Source organism: Lepidochelys olivacea (genome assembly GCF_965140295.1).
Source record: "Lepidochelys olivacea isolate rLepOli2 genome assembly, chromosome: 25".
Lineage (NCBI taxonomy): Eukaryota > Metazoa > Chordata > Testudines > Cheloniidae > Lepidochelys > Lepidochelys olivacea.
In genome coordinates, this window is record NC_140435.1 from 12032120 (window position 1) to 12054935 (window position 22816).

General features: G+C 43.5%; 1 protein-coding gene across 3 annotated transcripts in view; it reads left to right on the forward strand.

The window, feature by feature from the left end:
- KDM4B (lysine demethylase 4B) overlaps positions 1-22816 on the forward strand; it is a 174323-nt gene that overhangs the window by 25498 nt on the left and 126009 nt on the right. For all 3 annotated transcript variants that reach the window (XM_084614389.1, XM_084614390.1, XM_084614391.1), the window contains exons 2-5: positions 4568-4730; positions 9551-9726; positions 12553-12667; positions 16722-16915. In XM_084614389.1, the coding sequence (XP_084470515.1) occupies positions 4590-4730; positions 9551-9726; positions 12553-12667; positions 16722-16915 (626 nt within the window). In that variant the 5' untranslated portion in view covers positions 4568-4589. The remainder of the gene's footprint in view (positions 1-4567; positions 4731-9550; positions 9727-12552; positions 12668-16721; positions 16916-22816) is intronic.

Sequence of the window (22816 nt, forward strand, 5' to 3'; positions counted from 1 at the left end):
GGGGCATTTGGATTGTGAGTGTCACTTACAGTGGAAAGGCTTTCTCGGGGGGGGGGGGAAGGGGGAGGCGCATATGTGCTGGCTTTGCTAAATTCCCAAAAGATGGTCAGGCCCTGGATTTGTGTGATCTCGTCTGGGTAATTGTTCATAGCTAGATCTCCTTGACAGAAAGTGCTTTGTTCCAATCTCTTACTTGCATCATCCTGGACTTTGTGGTGTGCATAGCTGCAGAGGAGGGGTTCATAGATTGACATTTGGTCTTTGCTGTAGATTGACACATTAATTGCTTTAAAAACTAGGATCAAGGCCTTAAAATAGCATAAGAAGCTGACTGAGAGCCAGTGGAGGGAAGTGAACACAGACCTGATGTGATCATGGCAGCCTGAACCAGGGAGAAGATGGGTAGCCACATTCTGTACCAGCTGGAACCTGTGCATAGTCTTCTCATTTCACATCAGATACAATGAATTTACTCCTGGGGGAATTCTGAGCCAAAAAATTAAAAATTCTGTGCTCAATATTTTAAAATTCTGTGTATTTTATTTGTCAAAATAACACAATATAATCATGCCAGTGTCAATCATTTTAGTAACTTCAAAATACCTGTCAGCAAGTATGTCTAACAATACAGACAACAAAAAAGATTCCCCCAAGAGTATAGAGTTAAAGAAACTACTGTGACAACCCAGTTCCTTTTTTCTGTTATGCTTTTGTTGCATGACTGAGTCTGGTGTGTCACGTGCCAGTTGGGCACATCTTGGGGGGAAAACTCTGCCCCTCTGGTCTTTTGGTCAATTTTTTTTTTTCATCCTGCCACTGTAGGGTTACTATATAGAGGTACCCAAATAGAGGACACTGCTGGGGTGAGGGAGAGCTGGAAGGGTTTGTGTACAGTTGCGGGGGTGCTGGAGAGGGGTTCTGGGGCCCCCTACCCCCCGAGCCCAGCGTGGAGCTAGACATCTGCCACCACCCCATTCCCCCCAGAGGGATCCAGAGGGTGAAACAGCCCGATGCTGGTCAGACTGGGTTTGTATGGAGTTTCCTGTGGTGAATTCAGCGTTGGACTGTGCAGGGCTGACAAGGCACAGAGCCTCCATTCCCACTGGACTGGATGCTCTGCTCACTGCATGCCGCCTCCTTCCTTCAGGGTGTGCTGGGAACTGCAGCTTCTGGGAACCTCTTCCCCTCCCACCAGCAGTGTCCTCTATTTGCAAGCTGGGGAGCCAGGTTTTGCTGCCTCCAGTGGCCCCTAGTGTCAGCTAGGAGCTCTGCAATGCCAATTCTGCCAGGAAAAAATGAAATTCTGTGCAGAATAGGGTGACCACCTTCTCAAAAGGCAAAAGCAGGGCACATGCAGGAGCCACGCTCCCAGCCTCTCCTCTTCCCCTTAAGGCCCCACCCCCTGGCAAGGTCAGAAGCCAGAGCTGGGCTCCAGGGAGCCCAGGCCACTCCACCTGCCCTGGATGGGGGGCCGGAGGGCTTGAGAGCAATTCCTGGCCTGTGTCCCCACTCCCCAGGGCATGTGGCCCAAGGCAGGTGGAAGATCTGGGGCTCCCTGCAGCGGCTCTTACTACTTTCCAGCTCTAGCTTCTGGCCTGGCCAGGAGTGGGGCCTCGTGGCAAGTGGGGACTAAGGCCCACCCCAAGGAAGAGGCTGACACTGCCCCTGAGCATTGGACAGGCACGGAGCAGCGCCACAGGGAATCCGGGACAGTTCCTGTACCAGAGTCATTAAGACTGGGACTTGAACTCTGCATTTCAGGCCTGTCCTGCCCAATTTGGGATGGGTGGTTACCCTAGCACACAACATTAATTCTGTGCAAATTCTGCATTGTGTAGTGGTGCAGAATTCCTCCAGGAGTATGAATTACAGCTGGTGACATGCATGGATTACTGTGGCTCGGTCCTGATCCATGAGGAAGGAACAAAGTTTTCTGGCAAGCTAGAGGCAAAAGAAAGAAATTGATGCTACTTGGTCAACAGATTTAGCGAGGAATCAAACAGAACCCACTTTCACTAATTGGGAGTGCGTGCCTTTAATGGAGCGTGAAGACTATATCTTATCTAGGTCTCTGAAGTGTTTCTCCTTTCTGACCAGCATTATTCTAGTCTTGCCTGGTCCAGCTCGTCTACATCCAGGGCACCTCTACACTGGTATAACTGTAACCACAAATGGGATTGTTCCAGTATAACTATACACGTAGAAAAAAATCACACCCTAGCCAATAGTTATATTAGTACAAAAACTGTACACCAGGTCTGTACACTACACCAGTACTGAAAAGAGTGGAATGTGACTGTGTCATAAGCATCCGCAAAGGAAACAAACTGTATTAAAATGAAAAATAGGACTGTGCTGTTTTAATCCACATTAGAGTATGTATGTTGGAACAAAACATCTAAAATCTAGTGTAACCCTTCTGCCATGTGGAATCGGCAGCAACAAGGGCCGGGTTCAAAATCCAAAGGTCCCTCTTAACAATACAGCACAGAACCGTCTTGAGCCCCACCCAGTAATCTGGGAAAATTAAACACCACCACGGGTGCCTCTAAGAGGCAATACATCCTCACTCGCAAGCACTGAGTCTGAGTATAGCCGAGAAAACTTCTAATAAACAGGGAAAGGAGCCTGGCATTAATTTGGGAAAACATCATGATTCGCACACATCTGACCACGAGCAAAACTCCTGCTCAGAGTACATTGGCCAGTGGCCTTTGCCTCCGTTTCTCACCTTGCGGTGTGAAAGTCCAACAAACAAATGTCCCTTTAACATGCCGCTCCCTCCACCCCACCCCATTTACAGCGGCTGTCCTTGGTCACCGGAGACCCAGAGTTCAGAATTGCATTTGTGTGAGTTCACCTGCCATGGGGAGGTGAGGAGAGGGACGTCAAGCAGTGCCTTAGTTGCTGCTGGTGCTACAACTGCTCACCGTTACCACCGTCCACTCTGTGTTGCTGCATGCTTTTGTCTGTCGTGCCACCATTCACTTCACCGTTTCATCATCTGCTTTGCCACCGATGGCCCTGTGCGGTCACCTTCCGCTGCCACCTGCCTCTTTACTGTGATCTCTGCGAGTTGGTCTGTTGAGGTTCCATCCAGCTCTGTGATTTTAGCAGCTAGTGAGGGAACCTCACTGCTAGTGCAGGCTGAGCAGTCTCTTCCACAGAAACGCTGTCCTGCAGCAGGCCTAAGGTACGTCTATGCTAGCACTTTTGTCAATATAACGTATGTTGCTCAATGGGGTGAAAAAACACCCCTCTGAGTCTCATAAGTTACACCATCAGAAGCACCGATGTGAACATTGCTGTGTCGGTGGGAGATGCTCTCCCACTGACATAGCTGCTGTTGCTCATTGGAGGTGGTTTAATTTTGTCTATGGGAGACCTCTCTCCCGTCGGCATAGAGTGGCTACACGAGCAATCTTACAGTGGCATATCTGCATCGGTACAGCTGTGCTGCTGTAAGCATGCTAGTGTAGATATGGCCTGTGGCTCATCCCTTAGATCTGATTAGAGCTGAAATCACTGATAGTGATCTCTTAACACAACAAAAGAGACTCGATGGAGCCTAATCAGCTCTGTTTTTAAACAGTGGAGAGGAGCGGGTCAAATGGTGCCTGACTCTGAGGAGGAGCCCGCACCGCCAGGCGGAAACACCTGTCCCCACCCTCTCTCCCTCCACTGTGATTTGGCATCTGAACCCCATGTCAGCGAGTTCAGTTCAGTTGAAGGTGACCCCCTCGATCAGGACAGAGACTTCAGCTATGTCTATACTACGGACGTTTCAGCAGCACAGCTGTGCCACTGTAAGGTCTCCCGCGTAGCTGCTCTTTGCCAGTGAGAGAGCTCTCTCCTGTTGGCATAACTAAACCACCCCCCAACGAGCAGCGTTAGCTATGTTGGCAGGAGAGCCGCTCCCGCTGACCTAGCACTGTCCACACCAGCACTTTTGTGGGTGAAACTTACGTTAGCTGGGGGGGGGGTGTTTTTTCACACCTGGACCATCAAAAGTTTTACTGACAAAGTGTTTGGGTAGACAGAGCCTTAGTACAATCCTGCTGGCCTTTACTCTTACAGTAAGGATAACAACATTTCGTTACCTCTGCATTCAATACTAAAGTGATTTGTAACCCAACACCAGCCAAAATTGATCACTTGGGCAACACAGCTCTGTCTGCTGGATACCTAAGCATATAGTAGGTGTGTTCATGTAAATAGAGTCTGGCCATGAAATCTTTCTCTCTCCCCCATCTCACCACTAAATGTCAGGGAAAAGCGTGTTCAGACCTTGCTTACAATTTTTGTTTACAGTTGTGGTTCTGCATAGTGTACATGGGCACTGATTATAAAAATATAGTGTTAAAATTGTTTCTGGCAAAATGCTCCTCATCTCCTTTCCAATGGGGCTCTGAAATGTTTGATCAATGGGGAAAATGGAGAAACTTGCATATGTTTATCTTGAGATTTGTGCAAGAGAATGTGAAGAAAGGAATGTTTTTTCCCTTTTAACTTGTCTGCTTTCTCTCTCTCTGTCACTTCCCCACCCCTTTGCCTTTTCATTTTTCAGGTGCTGAAAACTCACTGAAAACATGGGGTCTGAAAATCCAAGTCCACAGAACCCTGGCTGTAAGATCATGACCTTCCGTCCCACCTTAGAGGAGTTTCGGGACTTTGGGAAATATGTTGCCTACATCGAATCGCAGGGAGCTCATAGGGCAGGGCTTGCCAAGGTGAGCTTGATCTTGACCTACTGGATTCGATTTGGAGAAATTGAAAACCTCATAGGTGGAAATGTCAGCATTGGGCTTATGAATAGTTGTACTGGATACAGTATCTCAGTTGAGAAGTACCCATTATGTTGCAAGAAAGGCATCTGGGGACAGGTGTCTAAAAAACAGTACTAGTAAGAAATAATTTTCTCTTATTTAGCGTTGCTCTTTTTTTGAGTGTTATTGAAGTCGTCTACATGTAACGTGCATGGATAATCCAGGCAAAACTAGCAGCCTGTGTGTGCTTGGCTGTAGTTCGTATGTTGTTTGGAACTAGAACATTTTTGTTAATGACGAGGCATAATGGCCAAACCATTGGGATTATTCCCTATTTTTCAAACATGATAGGTGATCTTTCATTTCTGTCTGGAGAGCTAGACACTGACTTGTGTTAACGTAATGTCTGAAAGACTATCTAATAGCACGTGCCCTTTAACACTGAAGCAGCATGACCTATAGTTAGAATGTGTGCTGGGAGTTAGAATTCTGAGTTTTGCTTCTGGTTCTGCTGTGGACATGCTCTGACCTCAAGCAATTTACATAGGATGCAGCTTTTAAAATGCCAAAGGCAGTTAATGCCCAAATCCAAATAGAGTTGTGCACCTCATTCCCTTAGGCATCTTTGAATATCAGACCTGTAATTTTTTTTAAAACAAACAAAAGGAAGTATTTTTTCACACAGTGCACAGTCAACCTGTCGAACTCCTTGCCAGAGGATGTGTGAAGGCCAAGACTATAACAGGGTTCAAAAAAGAACAAGGTTAGTTCATGGAGGATAGTCCATCAATGGCTATTAGCCAGGATGGGCAGGGATGATGTCCCTAGCCTCTGTGTGCCAGAAGCTGGGATGGGTCACTTGATGATTCCCTGTTCTGTTCATTCCCTCTGGGGCACCTGACGTTGGCCACTGTTGGAAGACCGTGTACTGGGCTAGATGGACCTTTGGTCTGACCCACTATGGCCGTTCTTATGTTTGAGCCTGTTTGTCCATCTGTAAGAAGTAGTCAGTATTCCCCCTGATAGGGAGATGAGTGGGTTTATTGTGAAGTGCTTTGAAATAGTTTGAAAAGTGCCGTTTTGGTGTAAATTATTACTATGCTACATTCCCATGTAGCATATGTGCAAACTATCCCTGCCCTTTAAAAAGCACCCTTAGTTCAGTGTAGTTCAAAGGTATCCCTATTTTTCTTCCCAAATGTCTGTTTGCTGATGTCAAGCTGGCAGGCGTGTATGAGCTAAAACCCCGGAAATTCAGTCAGAAAAGATTTCTGATTTTGCAGTGTTTTTAAAATTTATTTTTAATGATCAAATAATCCTTGTATAACATTTAGTGTTAATCCTTGTAATAAATTTATTGAATAAACATGGCTGGTGATTAGTCAGAGAAGTAGATGTCCTCAGTTTGTCCTCCTTTAGGGGAAAAGGAAAATGGGGTAAATTTTGTGAAAGACACTCAGTTGATTATAAAAATAAAACCATTCCTAGTTTAAAAAAAAATTTATTCCAATTTCTGTCTAATGTCTCAGAGTTGAAAATAAAATGAAACTAAGTAATGGGCCATTGTGAGATGGTCATATCTGATTTCTAAGTTTAAATACTATAAACACAAATGTTTGAGAAAATTAGGGCAAATTAACAAGGATGAATCCTTTTGTGAGCATATCTTGTGGCATCACAGATTGACTAATTTGTCCTAACAAGGCAGGTATACACTTGGCGTGAAATGGAACAAAACAGAGCACACACATAGAAACGTTGTTGTTAGGCATGAGCGAATAGCTCCTCGTTAAAACCTAGGTCAATTACTGCTTTTATTACACTTGCAAAATGGAGCCTGGTATTGATAAAAAGCTCTCCATGAAGTGTTTCCTCGCTCACTCAAGCATACTAATGATTTAATTCTCTCTGAGTCCTCTGGAGTAGATTATTGTAACTAGTCTAAAAGCTGTTGGTGAACTCAAATCTCAGAAAGAGGTAGCTTTTCCGACAGTACTATGTCCTCAGCTTTGCGGAATATTGGTTTTGTGCCTTGACAACTTTATCCAGACAGGGCCTTCTAATTGGCAAAAAAGCGCACCTTACTCTGCAGAACCCATTTCCCTGACAATCAAATCTAACCTTCCATATCTATTGATCATAATTAATCTCTTTTTTTGTTTAAATTCATGTTTTATTCTTCAAGTTTGAAATAAGTTTCCTTGTTGTTCTTCAGCATGCACTTTCCATGCACAAGGGAACCTCCTCAGCATTTAGGCCTAGAATTATTCTGTTTAAACTGACACTTTCACCTTCCAAACTCTGCACTGCTCTGCAGCGTCTTTTCACACCCTCAGCATTTGCCTGAAAGAACCAGGAAACGGTGGGACATCTATCCTTAAGGAGAGCCAGTGCTTATATCTTTAGTGGCTCACCTCTTAAAACGAGCACTCTGTCCGTCATCTTTGTATTTTTGTCTTGCCTTTTCCCTTCCTAGATCTTTGTGGCTGAGTCTAAGTCTATTATCTCTACCTAGGAGTTTCCCCAGCAGATTTCCCTGACCAGTGTGGACATACTTTTTTTGCGGGGGTGGGGAAGACCTGTGCTTTACAGCACAGCGGACCCCCAGGTGGTATCTAGTGTAGTTTTATAACACTGCTTTTCTCAGACAAAAATCCCCATCTATGCCAGCCAGGGAAACTATGCTGGCAAAAACTATTTAGATATGGATGTTTCTGGTAGGGCTACAGCCATAATATGGACAGGACCGCTTTCTTTTCATCAAATTTTGCTTTTCTTTATGATAAGCCTCTTCTAATGGTTTTCATTGCTTAAAATAGAAAGGATTCCTTTTCAATCCAGCTGTGCGGCTAACGGCCTCTAATAAGCATATGAACTCTATATGTGTGCCCCTTTATTTACTTCAGCTAGGTTTTAGCTGTAGTGTCTACTTATGGCCTTTTATTAAGCAAAGTAACAAGAAATATTGCACTGGAGTAAAGGCAGTTGGTTTGAAATAGTCATACTGAGTACTTAGAGCTTTGTTTTCCAAGCACTTTATAAACACTAGCTACCTAATTAAGCTTCTCAATGCCCCTGTGAAGAAGCTGAATATTATCTTCATTTTCCAGATGGGCAGAAAGGCCTAGAACACAGTTCTTCTCATGTGTGGTAGTTTGTTTTTTGTTTTTTTCCCCATCTATTTTACATGACTATCCTGCCACATTGCCTGAGTTTGAAGAGGTTTGAAGTTTGCTTACTCCCTTTGTGTCCCAATCTATCAGCCTCTTCTTGTAGCAATGTCTTGTCAGTAGGACAGATGAGTTGAAGTCCTGCCTAGATGCTGAAATTCAACAGTGTTGTAAGTGGGTTTCCCAGACATGGATAAAAATTTTGTTTCACTGATGGTGGAACCTAACTGTGGCTTAATAGTGTTCTTGAATTGTGCTACCCAAGATTTTAGCATGGTTTAGAGGTTTAAAAATGGTTATGCTCCTGTCTGTGCTTTGTGACAGAATTTCTTTCTAACCAGGTTTGGGATAGTAATATTGTAACCAGCTTTCCTAACATGTTCAAAACATAGTTTGTGTCCATTCTCTGTTCATCAGGTCTCCCGACTCTTTTGTGTGGAACTAGGGTGGCCAATTTTGGTTGGATGTATTCCTGGAGGTTTCATCACATGACTTCTTTAATTCAAGATTAATCTTTAATTCCTGGAAACGCCAGAACAATCATGGAGAGTTGGCAACCCTATGTGGGAGTGCTCTTAGACCCCATTCTAAAACGGTCTTTCTAACCCAGTCCTGATCTACTGTTCCAGGGAAAGTACTTTAGCATTTCTCTAGCAAGAATAATGTATAAAAATCATCAGGCTAATTCTGCTCCTGTTTAGTGTAGGGAGAGCTTGAGAGCCCCTTGAAAGCTCAGAAGGGTTTAATAATCTGTAGACTTTAGTGTGACAATCTCAGCAGGGTTTGCTAGCCTTCTGCACATTACTATTGGTCCCAAAATCATTCCATGAAGCAAATTAAAAATAGAGTGGAATTGCAGGTATCCAGTGGAAAAGAAGTTCTGCGGTATGGGCCTGTTCTAACTCCTAGTGAAGGCAGTGGGAGTCTTGAGTTGGATTGGGTCCTACGCTGAGGTATTCCACAACATACTGCTAAATGGGGAAATTCCTTGTGATTTTCACCAGGTTTTATCTCCTATTTTCCATTTTGGGGTAAAATCAGAGTCCTCATGTGGAACTTACATACTTATAATCAGAAAAGAAGCAAACTACTAACTGAGCTATACCAAACAATGTCAGTCTTGTGAATCTCCCCATTTTTAATTGTTTTTCCCCCAGGGAGAAGATAATGTCACTAGAAATCTCTAAAAGGCTCTGAAATCAGTAGGTGTGGGTACTGTCTTGTAATAGGCCTGATAGTGGATTTATTACAATTTCTTTGGGTGGCAGGAGAGAAGAAAATGCCACCTTCCAGGAAAGAAGGATATAAACTATTTTGATGTACAGTGGAAGTCTAAACTAACTTCAAAAAATATTTCTCACCATTGAACTTTGTCTGGTGCAGCTCCATCAGTGGGAGGGCTTGTAGTAGACGGGCTGCCAGCGTTTTAACCACTGTCACCTAGGCCTGCTCTGAGCAGGGTTAGATGACATGATGGTTAAAATGCATGTGGCTGGTCTATAGTAGCTGGAGGACTGCAGCAGTGTGAAATATGGCTACACTAGCATTTGTCTTAGCAGAAGTTAAGTGTCTGCATGGCATAGATGTGACTTTTGTTTTTCTTTCCTCTTTCAGGTGATTCCTCCCAAGGAATGGAAGCCCCGAAAGACTTATGATGACATCGATGATATGGTCATCCCAGCGCCTATCCAGCAGGTGGTGACTGGGCAGTCAGGGTTATTCACCCAGTATAATATACAGAAGAAACCCATGACGGTGGGAGAATACCGGCGTCTGGCCAACAGTGAGAAGTATGTATTTGTTATGAGTGACAATCTGGTGTGGCATTATGGATTGGGAGGGGCAAATGGAAAGCCTTTCTTCTTTACAAGCTGGGAAGGAATTGCAGCCAACCTTGTTAAATTGTAAACATTCTGGTGGGAATGGCTTGTACTTGTAGTGTTTCAGATTCATAATTGGAGGAGGTTATGCTGGAGCATCCTTGTATGTTCTGCCAAGTCAATGTCAGAAGGCCCTGTTTGATGGCTGTCTTCTCAATGGATATAGATCTCACTGAGAAAATGGGTATGGGATCCATAGAAGGATTATTGCTTCTGAGGCTCTGGAGCCATTTATCTTGGCACTGTGGCTTGCCAAACTGGTAGCCACATGGAGAATGTGCCACATGTGTTTTAGTGCCTAGATACACACTTCCAAGGCCATCAGAATTGTATGCTACTGTTTGTGGCATGAGTGCCTCTCTAAGTATGTGTTTCAAGACACTGTGTGGCAATCACTTAATCTCACCCAACTCACCAGCTATGTCCTCCTTCTAAATTTGCACATCGAGAGCTGTGGAGTATCTTGTTCTTTGGTTCTGGGAACTTTGATAACAGTAGGATCAACATAAAAATATACCTAGTAGAAAAATGTATGTGTAACTTGTATCCTTGGTTTGGTTCAATTCCCCACTGCTAACAGGCTCCTTTTGGCAAATTACTTAACCTCTATGCCTTATCTCCATTTTACAGATAGGAAACTGATATTTCCATACTTCACATAAGTGTTGTGAATATATATTTTTTCAATGTATGAGAGGTGCTTATGTACACAGAGTTCATAGGCAGTAAGTTTTATGTATCTAAGAATTAAAAGCAACATGCATATTAAATAACCTGAGCATGTCTTTTTTTTTTTTAGTTTAGTCCATTTAAAAAAATTTCTTCAGAAACATTAGCATTGGAAAATGACTAGTGTAAAAGAGGAGGAGGCAGTTGTGTTTAAGCTACAGGATTAGGAGCAAAAAGAACTGGGTTCTGTTCCTAGCTTTCTCATTGACTTACTGTGTGATCATGGGCAATTCACTTCACCTCTGTCTGTCACAGTTTTCTCCATTCTGAAATGGGGATAATACTTCTATATCGGTGGTCCCCAAACTTTTTTATGTTGCACCCCCCTTACCCATAATGTAATCTGTCTGGGGGCTGTGGCTGGGAGTGGGGCTGGGGGTGGGCCAGGCTACGGAGGGAGGGCCAAGGAATGGGGCCTTGGCTATGGGTGAGGCTGAGGTTGGAGCCGGAGTGGATCTGGGTGGTGCTTCCTCCCCGCCCCTTGTGGGGGCCGGGAGCAGGGCTGCATTGGGGGGCCAGGTCAGGACCAGGAGCTGAAGTTGGGGCCTCAGCTGGGGCTGGGGCCAGAGCTGAGTTTTGAGCAGAGCAGGGCTGGGTCGCGCGCTCTGCCTGCCCCCAGTGGGGGCTGGTCTGGGCCCTACTGTGCCCCTCGAAATGTTGCTTCGGGGCATGCTCCACGATTTGGGGACCACTGTTATGTATCTTCCAGGAGCATCGTAAGGCTTAATTCACTGATGTTTAACAATGTGCTCTGAGATCAGCGGATAGAAGCTGCTATAAAAATGCATTAGCAGTATTGTAAAAAAGCAGAGAGGGAACTAAGCCAAAGCTTATGCTCTAATAAATTTGTTAGTCTCTAAGGTGCCACAAGTCCTCCTTTTCTTTTTACAGATTCAGACTAACATGGCTGCTACTCTGAAATAAGCCAAAGTACACTCCCACTCTAGAACCAATAAACCAGTTGCAGCCTAAGTTCCATCTAAGGTGCACGGCCACGCAGCTGCCTATTAAGTGCTGCGCAGGCGCTCAGGGCTGCGGTGGGGAGAGAGACCTCTCCCTGGCCCTGCCACGGTGCCCTTCCCCCAGCCCATCCTCGGACCTGATGCAGCTGGGGGACAGGTGCCCCTTCCCTGGCCCTGACCCAGCCCAGCCTGAACCTGCCACAGCTGGGGGACAGGCGCCTGACCCAGCCCGGTCCCAAACCTGCTGCATCTGTGGGAGAGGCGCCTCTCCTCCCCCAGCTCAGGTGCTGCTGCAGGAAGAGAGAGCTGGGGGAGGGCAACCTCTCTCCCCACTGTAGCCCTGGGGAGCCCCACTGCACCCCAAACCCCTCATCCCTGGCCCCACCCCAGAGCCTGCACCCCCAGCCGGAGCCGTCTGCCCCAGTCCTGAGCCCCCTCCTACACTCCAAACCCCTTGCCTCCACCCTGCCACATTAATTTTGTTATGTGCACCAATGTGGAGGTGATGTGTCACACACCTCACCTCCACATAGGTGCACATGACAAAATTCATTCCGCGCATGGGTGGGAAAAACTAGAGGGAACACTAGTTGCAGCCAGTCAGTTACAGTAGGCAGAACGGAGTGATTAACTAGGTGTCCTGATATAGGTTTCTCTGGGTCTGCTGAGTAGCTCAAAGTATAGAAGACCATAACTGTACGTGCTTAACATCTAAATGTCCTCTTCGGAACCCAGGCCTCTATTCTGGTTGTAAGGCATGTCTAGTCTGAGGTAGTAGTATTTTAATGGCTCCAGAAGCTCTTTTCTGTACGCTGGTTATAAGTTGGTATAGCAGTTCACTCTGGGACTGACTATATCACCACGGCACCTTTCCTCTCCACTACCTACTGCTATGGAGAGTCTGCTGCCCAAACCATAGCTTCCAGCTATTCCTATGCTAACCTCAAAGCTGAGCAGTTTATTCGTTTATGTAGTCTCTACTGAACATAAATATCTAAGGTCTGTGACTTTTCCTAAACTCTTAGCTTTTCCCTTTGCTGGTCAGGTACTGTACTCCTCGTCACCAAGATTTTGAAGACCTGGAACGCAAATACTGGAAGAATCTGACGTTCGTCTCACCAATTTATGGGGCAGATATCAGTGGCTCGCTATATGATGCAGTAAGTGCTATGTACATACTTTTCAGCTGCTTGTTAGATGGACCATACCATTTAGTGCCTACTGAATAAATAGCAATAATACTTCATCCACAATGCAATTCAAGAAAATGGCCACCCCGTTAGAATGGAATCTCCAACCAGATGGACTCTAGGAAAAGCAAGCACACCTGCCACCTTCCCTTTTCGGGTGGGTTTTTTTCCTTTGGAAAAGCAGCCAAAGGGTGAAATAGCTTTCTGCTGAAGTGCTGTGGCGATCCGGAAACACAATACTTCAGGTCTTGTGCTCATAATAAAAACTTATCTTCACTATCTTTAAATACAACCTTTGAACTGAAAATAACACTCATTTTTGGGTAGACAAAGTAATGGAATATAAACTGATAAATCTCTTATTTTAATACGTCTAAAATGTTTGGTTAATCTGGATAGCTTTGATTATAAGCTAGTATTTTAGAATCTAAGTATCATGGCAAATAAACAGATGCTACATTATATTAAGTATAAAGTTGAATTTGACCAGTGAAGGGTCTTTTCTATCCCTAATATCTGATTTTTACAGATTTTTCACCTATTTGTAAACTACCTAAAACTGTAATTCAATCTGCCACACTTAATAAAGGGTTACTAATTTTTTCTCTTTAAATATGTAAATGAAGATTTATATAAAATATTTTAAAATAACATCTAAACCAGACACAAATCTATAAAATATTTAAGTTATTAAATATCTATATTTTTTTGTACACTGAGGTGGGATTTTCAGAAGAACTCTGCGTTGGTCTAACTCTGCTCCTGTTGAAGTCAATGGTGAAAACATCAGTGGAAGCAGAGTTAAACCAATGCTGAAAGGTTTTGAAAATCCCATGCTGGATGTTGGTATATAAACCATTTTAGCTTCATGGATGAGTAGGAAATTTTTATTTGGATTTCTAATTCTTCATTTTGGGTATAGTTGTCCTGTACACCTGCCTACACTGAGCTGGGATAAAGAGTGAACACGTTTCACGGGCTAGACCCCAATGTGCAGACTCCAATAGCCAGTTGGAACTACAGGGGTTATTTAGGTAACTGTAATATCTCTTTTCAGAGGAGTGGACACTGTTTTTATTGGTTGCGAGTGTACTACTTTTGTGTGTTCACTGGGGAAAGTAACTAGATAATGGTTATAGAGAACGTCTAAAAATCAGAATAAGGTTCTCTTTGAAGAGAAGAAATATACAATGGTCCCCTCTTGCTTATTTCCTTTTGAGCTGAAAACTGTATCTCTGGAGTGTTGACTGTCTGGTTGTAATATTTAGACAGTTAAAATGAGATCACACTGTCAAACGTGTAGTGCTTCTGTGTACACAACAGAGCAAACATTGGGAACAAACATTTTACACTTGAGCTTCTTGACTGTATAAAGAAAAATCCATCTCCCCCCCCCCCCATCTGACTTGAAATAAATATACATTATTGAGGCCTTCCACAGCAGTGGTTACTCAAAATGTTTGTTGACTTAGATACATTAATATTAGTATCTCTTACATGCCTGTGGCATTTTCCAGTGATGATGACCTGGGCCAAATATAAAGCTGATTTTTTTTAAAGACTTTTCAAAATTGATTTTTGCACCCGTATTTGAACCTTATAAGTAATGATTATTTACTTCAAATAAACAGATAACTTGTAATTGGTTTACCAGGCATTTAAATGTATGCGCATGCTCTTGGTAACTGGCTTTGTCTAAGTATTGTGACAGGGTTGGGCCAGATGGCTACAGGAGAGTAATAGAAGGCAGATATATTAGCCCCAGGTTAAGTAGGTCCCCTTTCCCTTGGTAAGGTAACAGGGAAGGTTCCAGAACAATCAGGAACCTTCTGGAGACCATTAAGACAGGCTGATTAGAACACCTGCAGCCAATCAAGAAGCTGCTAGAATCAATTAAGGCAGGCTAATCAGGGCACCTGGGTTTAAAAAGGAGCTTACTTCAATTTGTGGTGCGTGTGTGAGGAGCTGGGAGCAAGAGGCACTAGGAGCTGAGAGTGAGAACGTGGATTGTTGGAGGACTGAGGAGTACAAGCATTATCAGACACCAGGAGGAAGGTCCTATGGTGAGGATAAAGAAGGTGTTGGGAGGAGGCCATGGGGAAGTAGCCCAGGGAGTTGTAGCTGTCGCACAGCTGTTCCAGGAGGCACTCTAGACAGCTGCATTCCACAGGGCCCTGGGCTGGAACCCAGAGTAGAGGGCGGGCCCGGGTTCCCCCCAAACCTCCCAACTCCTGGTCAGACACAGGAGGAGTCAAACGGGATTGTGGGTTCAGAAAAACGTCCAAACTGAGGGCTGCCATGAAGCTCCAAGGCGAGCAAATCCACCAATAAGCACAAGATCCACCAAGGTAGAGGAGGAACTTTGTCACGGTATTTATGTTGCTCCCATCACTGAGGTATTGGAATACTCAAATATGTAGTTATGTTACACCTGTTGTGCTACTTCCTTTCATGCTTTTTACTGGGATCCTTTCTGTGGTGCTGTGCAGGTTGATGTAAAAGTGGAATCAAGGGACACTTACCTTTAACGTGTTCCATGTTTCCATGTATTGCAAAGTGCATTTGAATTGGTCCTTGGCATAACAGTAGAGCTACCTTTAACATGGTTGTGAAAAACCATGTTAAAGGTAGCTCTACTGTTATGCCAAGGACCAATTCAAATGCACTTTGCAATACATGGAAACATGGAACACGTTAAAGGTAAGTGACAGTTAGCCTTTTAAACTATGTTAACTTAAATTTCTTTTCAAAAGCAATAGTGTGGATGCAACTTGAATCTCTACTAATCCTATAGGTGCTGCAAGCAAGCTGCAGCAGGTATTTCAAGAACAATTTTGAATACATGTGGGGCACTCGGGCAGGGGGAGAGAAAGGGTACTGCTAGCTTCCTTTTGGGAATTCTATACTCAGTCAACCTTTACGCTACCAGCTTGTGCTCATCTGTGGTCTTACCAGTCTTTACTGCGATGGAGAAAACCAACTAACAGGAACTGTTAAACCTTTTTCTCCCCACTGTTAATTCTCTTATAATCTTGAAAATAGAAAAATTCCACATCCCAATTTTGTCTTTCTGACATCTCTATGCCAGTATTTGAGGTGGGGCACTGTAATTTACTTTGGCTTTGCATGTATTCTCATTAATTAAGGGCACTTTTGAAAGCATTGCATCTAACAGTCTGTTCAGTGAAGGACTGCTGCTGCTTTAGAGCCATCTACTGGTATAGGCACTATACAGTCCAGTGCACTTGATCAGTGTCCCCAAAGTGGATCCTTCACTTGAAAGTTATTTGAAAAGAGCATGTAAATTTACTTTACTGTTACTTAATTTTATTTTTCTGATTGAGTCAGTTTCCAAGTGGTGGAGCCCCCACAGAACACACATGCCTACTCTGGAGATAATGCAGCTTCTAATTAAACACTATCTTGAAGCCTTACCAAAAAAGTAGCAAAATCTTTCCTTAGTGTATGGTGAACATTTATTTAAAAAAAGCAAATGCATTGGAGTGATTGGAACTTAAAGGGATTGAATTAGTGCAGACACAGAAGCCTGCCTGGAAAACACAAGATGCTAGAATAAATTTATATCCAAATTTTAGGCTTTAAAGAGAGATAAAATTTTGGATGTGAGCCTTTTAACCTTTTTGTGTATCTTGTAGCTTTTGTAATCACTTGGGTGGGAGGAGATGTAGGGCATAAACTGCACTGTGTAAAATGTATGTATTTTTAAAAAAAGATTCATCTATTTATATGAAAGAGTAGCATCTAACTTCATATTAACCAAGATAAAAAAATTGCAAGGTCTATCACTCATGTTTCAGAGCATGCACTGATCCCTCTTTGGGCTCAGGAAGTTAGCCGTCCTTTCTTTATGATGTGTAGTATTGTGCCTATGACGTACCTGACTTCATCAAATTTTGGAGACAGGATACTGGAGCAGATCAAGGATTATCAGTCTGTTGTGCTAAAGCAGCTCCTGATATGTTTCTACTTTGACTATGCTGAATGGAGTCCTCTTGTCTTGTAGGATGTAGAAGAATGGAATATTGGGAATCTGAACACCTTGTTGGACATGGTGGAGCATGAGTGTGGGATTATCATAGAAGGTGTGAACACCCCCTACCTTTATTTTGGCATGTGGAAAACAACATTTGCATGGCATACTGAGGACATGGATCTCTACAGCATCAATTACCTGCATTTTGGGGAGCCGAAATCCTGGTGAGTGGGTAGAATGCTGATGAGAGAAATAGTCATGAACCTGTGTCTCTGCTCAGACCTACTCTAACCTAATTTTCTATCTCTGTGTAAGGTCTTGTGTATCACCCCAGTACGCAACCTTGATAGGAAGCCAACTGCTGTTAATTGACCATAAAATGAAAGTGAATATATTTGGTCATAAAGTTGACATCACTGTAAGTTAGTACCCCTTAGACTTCAGATTAGTTATACTGACATAAACAGCTTGCTGCTTTCATTAAACAAAAAACTCTTGAAAACCCAGTCTTACACTAGCATTCCTTTGTAGGCTATTCCAACAGAGGTCTACACAAGCTCTCTTTCCCCACTTTCTCTCCTACTTGCCATTTGAATACATTATCTTTCCTTCACTTTTCTATCTTGCTATCTCACTTTGAAGTGTAAGTCCTGGCTCTGACATCCTTCTTTAAGGGTGTCCATAAGAGAACAGAGAACTTGGGGAGGGAAGGGGCTAAAAACAGTAAGAACTGTATTTCAGCAGTTGAGACGTTTTGTAATGAATGCACAGGATTGAAGTTGAGACACATAAACAGTGATAGTGAAACATGAGCACTGCTGAAACACTTCAGTACTGAAACACTGCAGTCCTCACATTTTGCTGTGGGGCAGAAGGCATCTGTTACCTTAAGCTTCTACGGTTGAATATGTAAGATATTCTCAATCTCTGGAGGCAGGTGAGGGAGTTACTTCTTCCTGGCTGATTCTTAAATCAGCATATTAAGTATTTATTTGGAGGTGTTTATGCATCGCCTGGTTAGAACTAACTTTCTATGAAAATGATCAGTAAATAGGGGTGAAATGGGGGAGTCAGGGAAGATGGAATTGAATAGCTTACAAAAAGTCTGTATATTTGGTTTCCACAGGCCTCCTTCTGTTTAAAAGTATAACCAGAGAGACTTGGCGACCCAAAAGAGTGATTTTCTGGGCATCTTGATGTGACTAATAAATATTGACATTTGCATGCAAATTCAAGCTTAAATGTCACAGTAAAGCTCTTGTCACTGTGCCCTGGCACTGGCAGACAAGATCTTCCCATCTCTCAACAATATGAGTCCCCAGTGATGCCACTTATCTCCAGGCTGATCAAGCCTGCGGGTGTATGAGAGTTACCAGGAGGAAGGAGCCTGTAATGAATAAATATGGTGGTCCTTTACAAAGCAGAGGGAATGGGGAGGAGGGGCTGGTCTATGACACATTCAGCCATTGTCTTGGTGCAAATCTTTAATATCTGCCATTGGGTGATGCAAACTATTTTTCTGGCTCACCTGGCTTCACAGTTTCTCTTATTCAGGCAGAGGTGAAAGGACCTACAGGAGCAGTTAAGCACTCTGATAAACTAGTGTGACTTGAGGAGAAGTGGATCTCTGGGCTCTGAATAAAATGTGACAAACTTTCATTTTAGATACCATCAAATTGTCTTTGTCTTTGTAAGCAGCACATCCAAAATCATCTTTATTTGGTCCCTGGTCTCCACTAGGTGGTGCCAGAGTTGCATCAGAAATCTTTACTGTCCTTTAACCACAGCACTGAATATGAGGAAAGGTAAAGCGGAAGGTCTTGGTTCTGGTAGTCTAAAGCCACACCTGAGTGTATAGATGTAAGTTGCTGTAAAATGTGTGCTCTAAAACGCTATATGCAGAACCCATATTTAATGAAAACAGGGTTTGCATTGGGGACATATGGTTTTAATGATACCTAGTCACTCCGTTACACATTTGTGCATAGTCAGCCCCTTTTCCTTAGTTTCTTGAGTTTTTCATTCTGTACCCAGAAGAGGAGTGTTGCCTTCAGAAAACAGGAATGAGACCAGTTTTATCTCTGAGAGAAACATAAGCCCAGCACCAGAATAGTAGCTGCTGTTTTGTATACAAAGACCCTACGCAGCAGCATTTGGATTTTGTGGGAGAAGGTTTAAGAATAGAATATAGAGAAAAGCCATTTTTAACTGGCACTCTGTGTATGAGGCCTGACTTGAAATGTTGCCCTTCTACCCTGCATTTTTCCAGTTTCACAAATTCTTCTTGGAGTAATACAAGTAACGAGCAGTGATGCGTATCAGAAGGACAACCAGCTCTTCCTGTAAAGCTGTTGTGGCTTCCGTCAAGACCAGTTCTGCATTAAACAGTGGGATTCCCACAAGCTAGCCCCTGTTTCTGTGGGAGATGTGGAGCTTGTAGCTAAAGATGACTGTGTGTGTGTTGCACAGTTATCTGAAGGAGGCAAAACAGAGAGAACTGAAAGCTCAACCTGTGTAGTAGAGCCAACAGCTGCTAAAGTGCTTAGAGGGTTTAATCTGCTTTTGTTTCTCTCATCTTGCTCAGGAGTTGAGGGTGGGAGCAGGTGAAGCAAGAGGAGACCTGCAAAAACTGAGTCCCAGTTCCTAGTGGAGAAGTAAAGAGGAAACGCAGATGTTGGAGAGAGCAACCACCAGACATTTGTGTGTGGGGTGGGGAAGAGAAATGATAAAACCTGCCTTTAAAGGGACTTACGAGATTTTGCGTGTGTGTGTGTTTTTTGGTTTTGCCCATTAAAATCACAGGAGAGTACTCTGCAACTGGTGGAGAGCTGATTGTGCCATGTTTAGCGATGGAGCATGGATAAGGTTGTAGATTAACCCAGCCATTCAGTGGCTGGGCAGGTTTTGTATTGTAACCAGTTACATAAAGTAAATATTATGAAAAATAAGTATGTTGAGGTCAGGTCATGGGTTAGGCAAAACATTTTTCCGTTGGGCTGAGCTTGTTATATAGATGACAGTCTCTAACACAAAGATAGATGTGTTGTGACAAGATGCCATTGCTGGTTTGGGAGGACTTCCGCTGTTCCCTTAAGCACAAGGCTAGAGCATGTCACTCGCCCAAGTCTTTTCCTCTTTGCTCTTCACTCTGACAGCTCCAATTAATGATTTCTGAAGCTCTTCTGTGAAAGCACGTTGTCTGATAGTCTGGAGTTTGCAAACTGCTCTGAGCAGACCTGAGAACTTTCAGGCATGCTAGCCAATTCTCATCTCCCAGCTATGGTTGCAGTGCTGCTACAAATCAGTCGGAGGAGCTCCTGAACTTCAGAGCAGAGACTCCTGCACAGCAGGCTGGCCTCAGAGATGTCTGTAATGATGGTTCTGTTTTTCTGGCCGCACCTCTGTGGAAATTTCCCAGCTTCCTTCATCCTTTTTATAGACTATTCGACCCTGGTAGCGATCATCTTAGAGGCACCTCGGGGAATAGCAGGAGTGCAGAAAGTTACAAACTCTACCAGTTTGGCGCTGTGCTCTGCAATAATAGAGGGAGGGCTATTGTTAGGTTGTCAGCTAAAGATGTTTCTACACTGAAACTGAATGATCCTTTCTATATTAGTAGTCTTCCACCTGCTTGAAATAGTCCATCCAATAAATAAATATTCCCTCTCTCTATATCAATATTTTTCTTATCCATGTCATTTTTTTTAGGTTTCTTTAGTTTAATCCAGAGTGAGGCTGTCAGGTCTCTAGTGAATAGTCCTGCTTTGCAATGGAGGGGGTCTTGCCTAGCCTAAGAGGCTGCTTCTCCTCCTCCTGCCAGGAAGGGGGCAGAAATCGGGCTGACTGAGGTTGCCTCCCAGACTCTGGCCCTGGTGGTTCTGCTGGAATTATCCCCCTCCAAAGTTTTACTTTTATGGGGACTTGGTAAAGGGAAGAAACCCTTCAACTCTCCTCAGGGAGGGTGAGGAAAATTTGGACTGTGGAAAGTCACCTCCGGACTCTTTCCAGTGAAGATAAAGTGAAAATGCTAAGTTTCAGAGTAACAGCCGTGTTAGTCTGTATTCGCAAAAAGAAAAGGAGGACTTGTGGCACCTTAGAGACTAACCAATTTATTTGAGCATCAGCTTTCGTGAGCTACAGCGGTAGCTCACGAAAGCTGATGCTCAAATAAATTGGTTAGTCTCTAAAATGCCACAAGTCCTCCTTTTCTTTTTGAAAATGATAAGGGTCTCACAGGAGAGGGAGGTATGTGATATGATATGGGAGAGAGATTTTGTGTGGATGAGTCTCAGAGGGGAGTGTGCCCAGAAGAAGTCACTGTGGCGTAGCCTCTCCATTCCTGTCCCCAGAGATTCTGGGGTAAGTCAGCCTCCCACAAAGCATGGATTGTGTATGTTGGAAGGGGAGTTACAATGAATGTTTGCATTTCAGTGGATAAAGATGACTTCTTAGTACCCTGCGTATAAGCTGTTTGGTTGTACAGCTGCTTGTTTTGTGTGTGTGTGTATATCTATTTCATTGCATAGAAGCCCTGGTGCCAACACCTCCTTGTGTTACTTCACTTTGATAGACTGAGCAGAACAAACTGTCGCAAGATCAGTTCCTCCTTCAGTCTTGTTTCCAAGGGAAGCGGATGAGAAATGTTCAGAGTAAAGTGAAGTGTGCAGACAGTGGAGGGTCATCCAGTGATGAGAGAGAGAGAAGGCATCAAGAAGGGCAGCTTTCTCTCCGCTTCCAAACTCTCACTAAACAATTCCCTGGGTTCCTCAGCTTCTAGATCAGGGGTAGTCAATTTTTTTTTTCAAGATCCAAATTTCTTGGTTAAGGTATAATCAAGGATAGACTCCAGAGAACATAATAATACAACAATGATGATGACTAAATAAAAAGATTTGGGGGTACATTCAAAAGTGTCTGGCGGTCCAGATTTGACCCACAGTCCACCTATTGACTTACCCCTCTTCTAGGTCATCATAACACACACACCCTGGGAGAAAAGGCGGGTAACAGTGTCTGTCCTCAGCTGGTGCTGTTCCTGCTGTAGAGAGAAACCCAAAGGGGGCAGTGTGTTTTGCTTGCCTCTTATCAGAGAAGCTTGATCATGTCTCCTTTGATGCCCCCAATGTTCAGATTCATCTGTAGCATGTTGTGATGACCATGTGGCTGTCTCAAGCCCAGCAGAGGCCATTCTTTGAGGTGTGAGGTAGGAAGGGGTCACCTGGCTTCAAACACACATTTCAGAAAACTTTGAGCTGTTGAGTAATTTCATTTTAAGTTTCACAGTCATGAAGCTGCCAGATTGAGTCTCTTGCTTGCATGTCTCTCCCTAATTATAATATACTGTTCCTCTTACATTAGTAGCTTAATTACAACCTTTTCATAGTCTGTCTTCATTTTCTAAAGTTTGAATTTATTCCAGTTTACAGCCTGTATTAAACCTCTTGTGGTAGGAGTTTTTAGTGTATCAATTATACGTATTATGTATAATTACCTTATATACCCATATGTGGAGCTTTAAAATGCAGCAAATTGTCAAATGATGTTAACAGGAGACTTGACTTTATAATGACAAAAGCAACTAAATTGAATGCCAAGACCAATGCTCTCTGCTCATCACGCTCTGCTGAGGGATGTCTTTTGTCTCAGCCGTTGTGAACTCAAAAGTTTGTGTTGAAGAGTGACAATAGCAATGCTACAAGGTGCCATATACTGAGTTTATATAAGCTCTCCTATATCCTTTGTTGAAGCTTGGTCACTATATCCACTCAAAGCTGCAGTAGTAGTCATGCACATTTAAGGTACCTGAATCAGCTCTTGAGGGGATAATACTGCTTTGCACTGTCTGTTGCCATCTGAAGATTTCCAAGTGCTTTCCAGACATTGCCTCGAAACAGCCTTCTGAAATAGGTGAGTTTTAATATGTACCCATTTTACAGAGCAAGTTAGTAGCAAAACTACTATTGTTGGTTCCCTTTATGCAGCTTGTTTAGTCTGCTGAGATACAGTTAGAGAATTAATTCCTCACTTAGAGGGTGTGGTTAATTACAGTCGAACAATTTTGAATTGTGTTCTGGGCTTTAGAAAAGCTGGCCATTGAGGTTAAAGCTAATATAGTCGTTAATCTA